The sequence below is a fragment of the Pagrus pagrus genome (genome assembly GCF_965226575.1).
Source record: "Pagrus pagrus genome assembly, chromosome: 20".
Lineage (NCBI taxonomy): Eukaryota > Metazoa > Chordata > Actinopteri > Spariformes > Sparidae > Pagrus > Pagrus pagrus.
This window is the reverse complement of record NC_140207.1, coordinates 476,004-489,141: the sequence shown is the minus strand read 5'-3', so window position 1 is coordinate 489,141 and position 13,138 is coordinate 476,004. Positions and strand designations below refer to the sequence as shown.

Here is a 13,138-nt window from a genome sequence, read left to right as displayed (position 1 = left end):
ATAAATGGCTATACAAAGTAACAATAATTTGTTATTTCACAAGAGAGTGAAATATAAATATGAGTTTGTATAATAACATCGTTAATATTGTAAATATTAAAATTCTCAGTTTTAATTTCTACATAATGCTCCTTTAAACTCCAAGCTGGTTGTTTTCATCACGTTTTCACTGTCGGTCAGCTGTTGTTTCACCGCAGAATATACAAACATGAGTCAAGAAGTAGGAAGAAGACAAAACTCAAACTTCTTTTACGATTTATTCTACAAAAATAAAAAGATCATTTATACAACATTTACAAACACGTGGAAACAGTTAATACGCTGTTTAAAATGTTATTTAATAAATGTAATGTTTTTTAAAACTCTAGTTCGTGCTGACGGTTTATTATGGGACATTTTAAATGAGACTAAAGAGATTTATTAAAGGAGCAGTCTGTAGTTTTAATGAAGAAATGTTAATGAGCAGAGAAAGATCTTCAAACAAACTAAATAATAAAACTGAACAAACAAACTGACCTTAAAGAACAACACAGTTCATACTGTTTGACTTTGTTTATGTGGCGGACCCTGCCACCTCTCTGGCGTCAGACAGTGTTCTGGGACCTTATTGTCCTCTGAGAACAGCTGGTTTACTCACTGATGGACACAGTTTGTGTTATTACCTCATTAATGTTGTAAAGATTAAAACTCTCAGTATGGATTTCTTCTATAAAACTACACAGAGCTGCTTTAACATGAAATCAACAGTTCAGCATAACAGGGAAACATCTTCGTCATCATCTTCATCATCATATTTACAAAGAAACAATAATAAATCATCAGCAGTGATGAAGAAACGTCTCCATGCAGACAGTCCCGCCCCTCACAGTTTGATTGACAGGAAACAGCTCGTTAAAGGTTGAATTAACACGTTGATGGATGGTCTCTGGATAATTTGGGAGCCATTTTGAGCACCGAGGCCCTGAGATATCACACATTCAAAATGGCGGAGGGAGGAGGAGCACCGCGCCCCTCTGGACCGTTTAGACTCTGTCTGATTTTCTCTGTTTTATTATAAATGATGAAATAATTCACACAAGAATAGTTTTCAAATAGTCTTCAGGTGTTATCTCAACACTCTGAGGTGTATGACGCCCCCTGGAGTCGATGGGTGGATTCACAGTCACAGAAGAAAAATGTACAAAGAAAATATGATTTCATCATTAAAGCAAGAAATAAATCAGAAGTCACGTGTTGCTGCTTGAAAGGGAAACTCCACCGGCTCCACACATTAAAGTGTGTTTACAGGTGTTGGTAGTACGATTCCCAGGACGTCACATAGCCAAATGTTGGGTGGGTAAAGCGTCCCGAGCAGCAACAAAGTGAGAAAATAAGAAACTTTTCTCCCCATTCAGCCTCCCTCTCTGTCTGTTCACGTCTTTCACGTCTTTGTTTCGTCTCGCTGCGTCTGCCGTGCGTGATGTGCTCTGATAGGTCGACATCAGTCTGTGATGTTGGGAAGGCGGCGTGCGATGACGCCAAATAACAATAATCCATAATTCACCTCAGATGCATCAAACTAAAGTAACGAGGCTGTTTGAAGCTGTGAGGAGGAGAAAGTTCAGATGTTTGTGTTCAGATGTAGAGAGGGAAAGTCTCAGAGATACTCAGGTACAGTACAGGTACTGAGACATGGACTGAAGGACAGTAATGAAGTATTTGTACTTTGTTACTTCACACCTCTGGTACGAATCAAAGCTTTTATGAAGTGTGAATGCTTTAAAGTGGTTTGAAAGATGAGGTCTCAGATCTTCAGGATCACCTTCAGTCCTGGTCAGAACTGGACCACTGGGCCTCTGGTGTCTCCAGTTCTTGAGGGTAAAACGGTCAAACGCAGCACGACCATCAAACAAAACCATGACTGAAATGAATTAAACTTAAAACTCAGTGAAATAACAAAATAATTCATTTTCCAAAATAATTTACTCAATAAGAGTGTCGGCTGTGGCTCAGCCCTGAAACACCCAGACAGGCCTGTCACTCACTTCCTGTGCTGCTGTGCATTCTGGGAGTTTTATGGCCTCTGAGACAGAACGACTGATCCTGGACTTTGTTCATCGGACGCATCAAAACCAAGTTTACTTCTGTTGCCAGGAGCAGAAAGTCATGTGACTCTGATGAAGTTATTATTAGACTGAAAGAAGAAGGTGTTACATTCACCTCACACACACACACACACACACACGCACGCACGCACGCACACACACACACACACACACACACACACACACACACACACACACACACGCACACACACACACACACCATGGGGACTTTAGTTTCTTCATTGTCGCTCACTTCATCCATTTTGTCCAAACACACTGAGTGTTTGTGACCAACATGTTACTGTCCCCGTGTGTCCTGCACCACAGACACTTCAGTGGTCTTCACTTGAGACTTTTCCATCTTTACTTGAGACTTTTCAGTCTTTACTTGAGACAGTTTGGTCTTTACTTGAGACTTTTCAGTCTTTCCTTGAGACTTTTCAGTCTTTAATTGAGACTTTTCCGTCTTTACTTGAGACTTTTCAGTCTTTACTTGACTTTTCCATCTTTATGTGAGACTTTTCCATCTTTATTTCAGACTTTTCCATCTTTACGTGAGACTTTTCAGTCTTTACTTGAGACTTTTCAGTCTTTAGTTGAGACTTTTCCATCTTTATGTGAGACTTTTCCATCTTTACTTCAGACTTTTCCATCTTTACGTGAGACTTTTCAGTCTTTACTTGAGACTTTTCAGTCTTTAGTTGAGACTTTTCCATCTTTATGTGAGACTTTTCCATCTCTACTTAAGACTTTTCAGTCTTTACTTGAGACTTTTCCGTCTTTAACTGAGACTTTTCAGTCTTTACTTGAGACTTCTCAGTCTTTACTTGAGACTTTTCCGTCTTTAACTGAGACTTTTCAGTCTTTACTAGAGACTTTTCCATCTCTGCTTGAGACTTTTCCATCTTTATGTGAGACTTTTCAGTCTTTACTTGAGACTTTTCCATCTCTACTTGAGACTTTTCCATCTTTATGTGAGACTTTTCCATCTTTATGTGAGACTTTTCAGTCTTTACTTGAGACTTTTCAGTCTTTATGTGAGACTTTTCCATCTTTATGTGAGACTTTTCAGTCTTTACTTGAGACTTTTCAGTCTTTACTTGAGACTTTTCCGTCTTTAACTGAGACTTTTCAGTCTTTACTTGAGACTTTTCCATCTTTATGTGAGACTTTTCCATCTCTACTTGAGACTTTTCAGTCTTTACTTGAGACTTTTCTATCTTTATGTGAGACTTTTCCATGTTTACGTGAGACTTTTCCATCTCTACTTGAGACTTTTCCGTCTTTAACTGAGACTTTTCAGTCTTTACTTGAGACTTTTCAGTCTTTACTTGAGACTTTTCCATCTCTACTTGAGACTTTTCAGTCTTTACTTGAGACTTTTCCGTCTTTAACTGAGACTTTTCAGTCTTTACTTGAGACTTTTCCATCTTTATGTGAGACTTTTCCATCTCTACGTTAGACTTTTCAGTCTTTACTTGAGACTTTTCTATCTTTATGTGAGACTTTTCCATGTTTACGTGAGACTTTTCCATCTCTACTTGAGACTTTTCCGTCTTTAACTGAGACTTTACAGTCTTTACTTGAGACTTTTCAGTCTTTACTTGAGACTTTTCCATCTCTACTTGAGACTTTTCAGTCTTTACTTGAGACTTTTCTGTCTTTATGTGAGACTTTTCCATCTTTACGTGAGACTTTTCCATCTTTACTTCAGACTTTTCCATCTTTACGTGAGATTTTTCAGTCTTTACTTGAGACTTTTCAGTCTTTAGTTGAGACTTTTCCATCTCTACTTGAGACTTTTCAGTCTTTACTTGAGACTTTTCCATCTTTAACTGAGACTTTTCAGTCTTTACTTGAGACTTTTCTATCTTTATGTGAGACTTTTCCATGTTTACGTGAGACTTTTCCATCTCTACTTGAGACTTTTCAGTCTTTACTTGAGACTTTTCCATCTTTATGTGAGACTTTTCCATCTCTACTTGAGACTTTTCCGTCTTTAACTGAGACTTTTCAGTCTTTAACTGAGACTTTTCAGTCTTTACTTGAGACTTTTCCATCTCTACTTGAGACTTTTTCGTCTTTAACTGAGACTTTTATATGTGTTGTGTTTTCTAAATATTTTTTTCTGCACGTGTGTTGAAATCATCAAATGATACGCAGCAGTTCAGTTTTTGATTTTTGAAGCAGCACATTCAACAAAGCTGAAAGACATTTCAGATGAAGTGAGGGTGCTGATGCTCTTTAGATGTGTAGGATCCCTTTACAACAACAATAACAACAACAACAACAACAGCTGTGTGCTCTCGCCCGTGAGCCTCCACTCCCTTCAGTTTGTTCCCTCTGAGGGAAAACGTTGGGTCATTCCGGATCTGAAGTATCCTGATCAAACAGGGTCCAACGTTGATCTTCAGTCTGAAGTTCAGGCAGCGTCTCCGTCCACCTCCCTCCCTCAGACCTCAGCTCTCCTCTGATTGGCTCCCAGGTCTGAGGTCATCACAGCGACTTGATCCTCCACTTCAGTTTGTCCTCGTCCTGCAGCTGTGAACTTATCGCTGTTTTGTCTTTGTGTCCAACCAGAGAGACTGACAGCACCAACTGTATGTGTGTGTGTGTGTGTGTGTGTGTGTGTGTGTTGGTCAAAGGTAAGGTTTACTTGTCTGTCAATGCTCGTCCTCAAATAGAGTTTCCTCTCTCTCTAACACACTCCTAAGTCGACCGTCCTCTCAGTCAGTCAGTCAGTCAGTCAGTCAGTCATCAGTAAAGTTCTGGTTCTGGTTCTGGTTCTGGTTCTGGTCTCCACCTCTGATGAAAACGACCGTCATGAGGATTTTAAGTGGACGTCTGAAATGTCTCCAGCTGCATCAGGACACAGTTTACTGAGGTCTGAGCTTCATTACATGTTTGTCTTAAAGCTGCTGTGTGTGTGTCTGTGTGTGTCAGGTTGTGTCAGTGTGTGTGTATGTGTGTGTGTGTGTGTGTGTGTGTGTTTCAGTGTGTTTGTGTGAGTGTGTCTGTGTGTGTGTGTTTCAGTGTGTTAGTGTGTGTGTGTCTGTGTGTGTGTGTGTTTCAGTGTGTTAGTGTGTGTGTGTGTCTGTGAGCGTGTGTGTGTGTTTCAGTGTGTTAGTGTGTGTGTGTGTGTGTCTGTGTGTGTGTGTGTGTGTGTGTGTGTGTCTGTGTGTGTGTGCGTGTGTGTGTGTGTGTGTGTGTGTGTGTGTGTGTGTGTGTGTCTGTGTTGTGTGTGTTGTGTGTTGGTGTGAGTTGGTGTGTGTCTATGTGTGTAAGTGTGTGTCTGTGTGTGTTGGTGTGTGTCTGTGTGTGTGTGTAAGTGTGTGTCTGTGTGTGTTGGTGTGTGTCTGTGTGTGTAAGTGTGTGTCTGTGTGTGTTGGTGTGTGTCTGTGTGTGTAAGTGTGTGTCTGTGTGTGTTGGTGTGTGTCTGTGTGTTGTGTGTGTTGTGTGTCTGTGTGTGTCTGTGTGTGTGTGTCTATGTGTGTAAGTGTGTGTGTGTCTGTGTGTGTGTGTGTGTGTGTGTGTGTGCGTGTGTGTGTCTGTGTTGTGTGTGTTGTGTGTTGGTGTGAGTTGGTGTGAGTTGGTGTGTGTCTATGTGTGTAAGTGTGTGTCTGTGTGTGTTGGTGTGTGTCTGTGTGTTGTGTGTGTTGTGTGTCTGTGTGTGTCTGTGTGTGTCAGTGCGTGTTGTTGTGTGTCTGTGTGTGTCAGTGTGTGTCAGTGTGTGTTGTTGTGTGTTGTTGTGAGTTGGTCTGTGTCTGTGTGTGTGCGTGTGTGTGTGTTGTTGTGTGTCAGTGTGTGTCTGTGTGTTGGTGTGTGTCTGTGTGTTGTTGTGTGTGTTGTGTGTCTCTGTGTGTGTGTGTTGTTGTGTCTGTGTTGTGTGTTGTTGTGTGTCTGTGTGTGTTGTGTGTCTCTGTGTGTGTGTTGTGTGTCTGTGTGTGTGTGTCGTTGTGTGTGTTGTGTGTCTGTGTGTCTGTGTGTGTTGTGTGTCTCTGTGTGTGTGTTGTGTGTCTGTGTGTGTGTGTGTGTGTGTGTGTGTGTTGTGTGTCTGTGTGTGCGTGTTGTGTGTCTGTGTGTGTGTGTCTGTGTCTGTGTGTTGTGTGTCTGTGTGTGTGTGTCTGTGTCTGTGTGTTGTGTGTCTGTGTGGTTGTGACACAGTCAGACTGTCCCCTTCAGGTGTTTCATGGAGGATGAATCAGTGTTTTATAACCAGCACATGAAACAAAGTCCTCATGTTCAACCTGCAGGAGGTCGTCAGACTGAGTCCTGATCAGAGTGGAGACGCTGCAGCTGAGGACACCTGGACAACATCTGGACGGTCGGGAGAAGAGCAGCTGGACAGGAGATGGACATGTGGACAGCAGATCTGAGCGTCTGACAGTAGAAGAACATCTGGATCTTAGACTTCATCAGACAGGAGAACATTTGTTCTGTCGGGTCACAGCTGAGGAGCAGGGAGGTGTGAGAGAGGGAGGGATGGGAGGAGCAGTGTGCAAGGAGGAGGTGAAGGAGGAGAGAGGAAGAAGGAGCGTGGCGAGGGAGGACAGTCTGACGTCAGCAGACAGAATCCGCCGATTCACCGTCAAACAGTTTGGATACAACGTCCTGAGTCTGGCTCGCCGAGGACTGAAGGTAACGACACAAACACACACATCAGCCAATCACAGCGGAGACGTGAGGTCAGGCTCAGCCATCGTCTCCTCCTGGTGATATAAAGTCAGGCTCAGTCATCGTCTCCTCCTGACGATATAAAGTCAGGCTCAGTCATCGTCTCCTCCTGATGATGTAAAGTCAGGCTCAGCCATCGTCTCCTCCTGATGATATAAAGTCAGGCTCAGCTATCATCTCCTCCTGATGATATAAAGTCAGGCTCAGTCATCGTCTCCTCCTGATGATGTAAAGTCAGGCTCAGCCATCGTCTCCTCCTGATGATATAAAGTCAGGCTCAGCTATCATCTCCTCCTGATGATGTAAAGTCAGGCTCAGCCATCGTCTCCTCCTGATGATATAAAGTCAGGCTCAGCTATCATCTCCTCCTGATGATGTAAAGTCAGGCTCAGCCATCGTCTCCTCCTGATGATATAAAGTCAGGCTCAGCTATCATCTCCTCCTGATGATGTAAAGTCAGGCTCAGTCATCGTCTCCTCCTGATGATGTAAAGTCAGGCTCAGCCATCGTCTCCTCCTGATGATATAAAGTCAGGCTCAGCTATCGTCTCCTCCTGATGATATAAAGTCAGGCTCAGCCGTCGTCTCCTCCTGATGATGTAAAGTCAGGCTCAGTCATCGTCTCCTCCTGATGATATAAAGTATAAAAGTGATGAAGTGGCTGTTATTTGGACAAAAGAGGTTGAAACTATTGAGGGAAATTAAAGAAGCAGCAGCAGTTCAGACAAAAGAAGAAGAAGAAGAAGCCCCTGGAGAAGACTTCTTCTTCTCCTTCTTCTTCTCCTTCTTCTTCTTCTTCTTCTTCTTCTTCTTCTCCTGCAGGAGGTCCCAGATGAGCTGTGGGAGCTGTTGGAGTTGGAGAAGTTGAATCTGTCTCTCAACAGTTTGAAGGTTCTTCCTCCTCACCTGGCTCTCCTCTCCAACCTGGTGGTCCTGAACCTGTGGGGCAACCAGGTAAATCATCATCGTCTTCTTTAAATATGTTGGAAGTGATCGACGGGGACAGTTTGATGATCGACTCTGTGTCTGTGTTCATGTTCATGAATGAACGCTGGATTCAAAATCATGAAACTGAAGCTCAATCCTGGTGCATGATGGGAAATGTAGGCTCTTATTATGGTTATGAAACTGAAGCCAGAGTCTGTCGGCATGTCCATGAGCAAGGCACTGACCCCCCCTCCCCCTGGTCCTCCCCCTGGTCCTCCCCAGCAGCTGCTCTGTGTCCTGGATAAATAAAGGTTATAATCTCCCCTCTTATCCACCAGGATCCAGTTTCTGTCCCCTCCTCACCTTCCTCCTCCCTCCTTCAACCTTCACTTCAGCTCCTCTGACAAACACCAGTCACAGTGTTTGTGCTGCCGGCGCCCCCTACAGGCTGCGCACTTCATTATTTATCATTTCTTCAGAAAAGACCAGAAAACAAACAAATGGTTTGACACATGAAGTTCCACATGTGAAATGTTTTTGTCCCACAAAAGTCTTGAAGATAAAATGATCTGAAGAATCGACTCCAGTCTGTTTGGAGGAGTTTAGTTGTTTCTACTGTGGCCACTAGAGGTCGCCACCAGACAATAAACAATTCTGTCGCCCTAAAAACACGTAAGAGTCATAAACTTCAGTTTATTTTCTGCAGTAATCCAAAATCATTGAACCAGAGCGATGCTTACTTCAGTTAGCTACAAACATACGTCGTCCCTGAAGCTCTATATATGAGTCGTAATGAGCTGATGTCACATCAACTAATGATCATTTTCCTGGTGAGGACATTCATGAAACATCTGGAAACATCTGGAAACAGTAAATCTTCATTTCATCACGTCAACATGCTTCTAGTTTTATTTTGTGTTGTTTGTCTGGATGTTCTCACTGTTTCCTCTTCCTCTTCCTCTTCCTCTTCCTTCACAGTCACATCTTGGCTATGTATTCAGTAGAACATGTATTCTGTCCTGTGATTGGTCAGTAGAACATGTATTCTGTCCTGTGATTGGTCAGTAGAACATGATTTAGTTCCTGCTGTGTGTTGTTGTGCAGCTCAGCAGTCTGCCTGCAGAGATCGGACAGCTGACAAGACTCCGAGTTTTATTCGCCTACAGAAACAGACTGACTGAAGTTCCTGAGGAGCTGGGAGCCTGTACACAGCTGGAGGTACTGCAAATACTTCTCAGAGTACTTATACTTCAAATACCACTGCTGCTGCTGACTCCTGAAACAGCCAGATACACAACAGACAGATTCTAGTCGAGTGAAACTAAAGATGGGGTTGGTCAAAGTGAAAGTCCCCCATATGAAAAGTACTTGACTAAAAGTCTTAAAGTATCTGATATTAAATTCACTCAAGTATCAAAAGTATCAGTAAAGTAACTAGTAACTAAAGTAATCAAATAAATGTAGTGGAGTGGAAGTATAAAAGTAACAGAAAATGGAAATACTCACGTAAAGTAAAAGTACCCTTGAAGGTGAAGTATGTCAGACGGTCCCTCCACACCAACAGGGGGCAGCATATCTGTAGCTGCTGTTAGCTAGTTAGCTCAGATAGCCGTGCCATCATCCTCACAGCAGTGAAATATGTTGTATATCCTGAGTCAACGCCTGGAGGAAACTTAAAGGTCTGGGATTGTGGGTTGGGTCGGTGCCATCCCAGGGTGTCAGTGTTTGGAACGTACACAGAGAATAACAGAGGACCTAAGATGGAGGCCTGTGGTTCTCCTCAGTCTCCAGGATATCATGTCAAACCACAGATACGTCCAGGGTGGACATTTGGACCAAACGTGTCAAATCACGTTCACATTATATGATTATTTGCTGACTTTCGCTGCAGGAGGTGGAGTTATTACAGCCAACATGGCCGACTGTAGGTGGAGTCAGTAACAGGAGCTGTTGGACTGAAACAGGTGACTGTTTGTGTCCCTCAGGTGCTCAGTCTGGCCAACAACCAGCTGTCCTCGCTGCCCGCCTCTCTCTCCAATCTGAGCAGACTGAGGAAGCTCAACCTCAGTCACAACCACATCGCTCATGTCCCGGGCTGCGTCTACAACATGAAGGCTCTGGTACGTTCATGTTCAGTCCAAATGTCCTCACTGTAGTCCCACCAGGTCCACAATTCACCAAGTCGTCCAGTTACATGGTTAGGTTCTGTTAATGTTCAGGTAAAGATCAGGTGAAGTTCAAGTGAAGTTCAGGAAAAGGTCAGGTGAAGATCAGGTGGTGTTCAGGTGAAGATCAGGTGATGTTCAGGTAGAGATCAGGTGAAGTTCGAGTGAAGTTCAGGTGGTGTTCAGGTGAAGATCAGGTAAAGATCAGGTAAAGATCAGGTGAAGTTCAAGTGAAGTTCAGGTAAAGATCAGGTAAAGATCAGGTGAAGTTCAGGTGAGTTCAGGTGAGTTCAGGTGAAGATCAGGTGAAGTTCAGGTGAGTTCAGGTGAAGATCAGGTGAAGTGTAAACTCTTCTTCTCAGTCAGGTGTATTATCCCTGACAGCAGTGTCACCTCTACATCAATCACCTCCTCTGCCCCAACAGGTGTTCCTCCATCTGGCCTGCAACCGTCTGGAGAACCTGGCGGAGAACATCCAGGCTCTGGTGGAGCTCAAGATCCTCATCGTGGAGGGAAATAGCCTCCACTCTCTGCCCAAGGCCCTCTGCTGCCTCACCAGGTAACTCCACCTGATCAGGTAGCCCTGCCTATATTGAAGCACTGTGTGTCACACACCTGTCAGGTGTTACCTGCTGCTGATGTGATGTGATTCTCCTCAGGTTGGAGCTGCTGAATCTGGACTTCAACGACATTAAAGACGTACCGCAGGTAAACTCTGCTCCACAGAAATCTGTGAAAATGTACATGGAGTTTGGTATTTTATACACATCCTAGTTTCAATTAATCCGATGATGATGATGATGATGATGGTGATGATGATGTGTTCAGGAAATGCACCAGCTCTCCCGACTGGAGAGGTTGGCCTGCCATCCTCTGGATAAAGGACTCCACATCGTCCACAACCCGCTGCTGAAGCCGGTGAAGGAGGTTCTGGAGGGAGGACTCAGCGCCCTCTTCAGCTACCTGAGAGCTACGTAGAGGAGGGGGCGGGGCTTTTTAATGACATCAGGCTGGATGGAGGTGGTGTGAAGAGCAAGCAGCAACATCCAGGCCTGAAAGTTGAAGCCAAACCTGCAGTTCCTCTAACGGACACTTGAGGCTCCAAAGAGAGTCGATCCCCATAAGAGCCCTTTTTAAAATGTCCGACTTAAATAAACATGTTTACAGCCTGGTACAAAACTGTAAAAATGATGCCTCATTAGGGGCGTGGCCTCTTTGAGTGACAGCTAGCTGCTAGCTGTCTGCTGATCTTCACCTCTCGTCGTGTTTGTGGAGAATTTTTAATGTAAATATCAGACACATAATCTGTCTTTCTTTATTGGACTGACAGACGGGAGGGGAGGGACAGACGTAGGTGTTCTGGATTAACCTGCAGACAGCAGCTGGAGCCGGAGAGCTCTGGAGGAATAAACACTCGGAGTCGAGTTTGATTTTTAAAGTTCTGGGATTAAAAAGTGGATTAAAATGAAGAAAATGAAGAGATATTTTAGCAGTTTTTATTTTGTAAACCACATTTAGTCCCGTTTTTATTCGTCAACAATATTGCATTATATATTTGATTATACTTTTCGTCACATGACCATCATTTACGTTGCGTCTCGTCTCGTTTCCGTCACGTGATAAAGGTTCGTTGGCGACGATATTTAGACATAATTTTCGTTGACGAAAGCAACACTAACTGTGCATGTTCAGTGAGCCGCATAACCAGGAAGTAAAAGCAGAAGACAGAAAACTTTTTTGCCGTTGGTTTGAACAGACGCCATCTTTGCGTCTGGTATCTAGTTCTTCTGCATAAATCTCGGGGTACCGCCCACTGTGAGCTTCAACCTGTGGGTGACGTCACAATAGCTCCACCCACTATTTTTCACAGCCAATGGTGGAGAGGCAGGTGGATCTCTGAACCTGTAAATATGAAAACAAACCAGCTGCTTTTATGTGAAACTTGTGTCTTCTTGTTTTTGTGTGTTGTTTTTATTATTCTGCTCTTTAACCTGTAAAGTGTCTTTGTGTACTTTGAAAAGCAACATAAAAAATAAATGTATTATTATTATTATTAGACGAAATGTGTTGAAGTCAAAAGTTGTTCTACATGAATGTAATGTTTCAGTTCTTGTTTCAGCTTATAAAGACAGTAAACCTGTCATCATAATGTATATGTTGCTCAGTGGGTGGAGTAGGGACCAGAAGGTTGCTGGTTCGAACCCCGGCTCCCCCGGGCGGAACTGAGCTAGAGGTGAGATAATGTTGTGTTTCTGTCCCACCGCAGAAGAAAACCTGATGAGTTACATTGTTATTTGTCACCTGTGGTCTATTTCAATAAAGTTGCCTTGTATGAGGACTCTGCTCTCTGCTGTGTGTCAGTTTGTCCTGCAGGAGGCAGCACAGAGCAACAAATGCTCCTGAATGAGGCGCTTTGTCTCACAGGGCAGCTGTTATTAACCGGTCACGTGATCCGCGTGAACGTCATTAAACTTCACAAATACCTGCAGGAAGTGCTGAGAAGAGAGAAGAAGAAGAAAGTGACGCTCACACTGCTGCTGGCTTTTTATTGGTTGATGAGTGAAGAGCGTGTACCTTCACACCAGACTGTGTTCTGGTTCCTCTCACTTTTAGTTCAAAATACAAACTGTGGAACTGAAACACAGAAAACTTCTAGAGGTTCTGACGAGGTTCTGATCGTAATCGACCCAAACAGGAAGTCCTTGAAGTACCAGCGTCCTCCTGGTGAGCTGAGAGGAGTCAGAGGAAGAAGCTCCGAGCGGCAGAATAAAAACGTGTGTTTGTCAAAGGGAGTTCTGAATGTAGAAGCACTGAAGACTGGGTCAGTCCTTCTCTGAGCTTCTGTTGGACTGAACCGGACCGAGCTGCTGACAGGAAGCTGTGTAACCAGCAGGGGGCAGCATCACGACTCTTATTGGATCATTGACACATCCACACCTGGAGCCTGTTGACACACCTGACACATTTCATCTGATGTCTGAATCCTGTTGATCATCATCGAATCAATCAAACAGTTAACGATCAATAATAATAATAATAATAATAATAATAATAATAATGATAATAGATCCATACATGATTGATCCGGAGGGAAATATAATACAACAGAGTAAATTCAGCCACACTGAATAGATATTATTTAAAGTAAATATGACGAGTAGATCTAAAGATTTACATTTCAAGATCAGAAGAAACATTTCAATTAATCAAATAAATAAATATAGAGTGAAAAGTAAAATAAATAAATCAAGTATAGAATGTATATGTGATAATGAAGAAATGTTCAGTA

At 43.2% G+C, this 13,138-nt stretch overlaps 1 protein-coding gene across 1 annotated transcript; it reads left to right on the top strand.

Annotated features, from left to right (window-relative positions):
• The first annotated feature begins 4,832 nt into the window (after positions 1–4,832).
• On the top strand, positions 4,833–11,914 carry LOC311249383 (uncharacterized protein). The gene is made up of 8 exons (XM_084340389.1): positions 4,833–4,968; positions 6,338–6,722; positions 7,580–7,711; positions 8,789–8,902; positions 9,670–9,804; positions 10,275–10,408; positions 10,509–10,557; positions 10,678–11,914. The coding sequence occupies exons 2-8, from the start codon at positions 6,567–6,569 to the stop codon at positions 10,825–10,827; spliced, it is 870 nt and encodes a 289-aa protein (XP_084196515.1). The 5' UTR covers positions 4,833–4,968; positions 6,338–6,566; the 3' UTR covers positions 10,828–11,914.
• Positions 11,915–13,138: the final 1,224 nt, after the last annotated feature.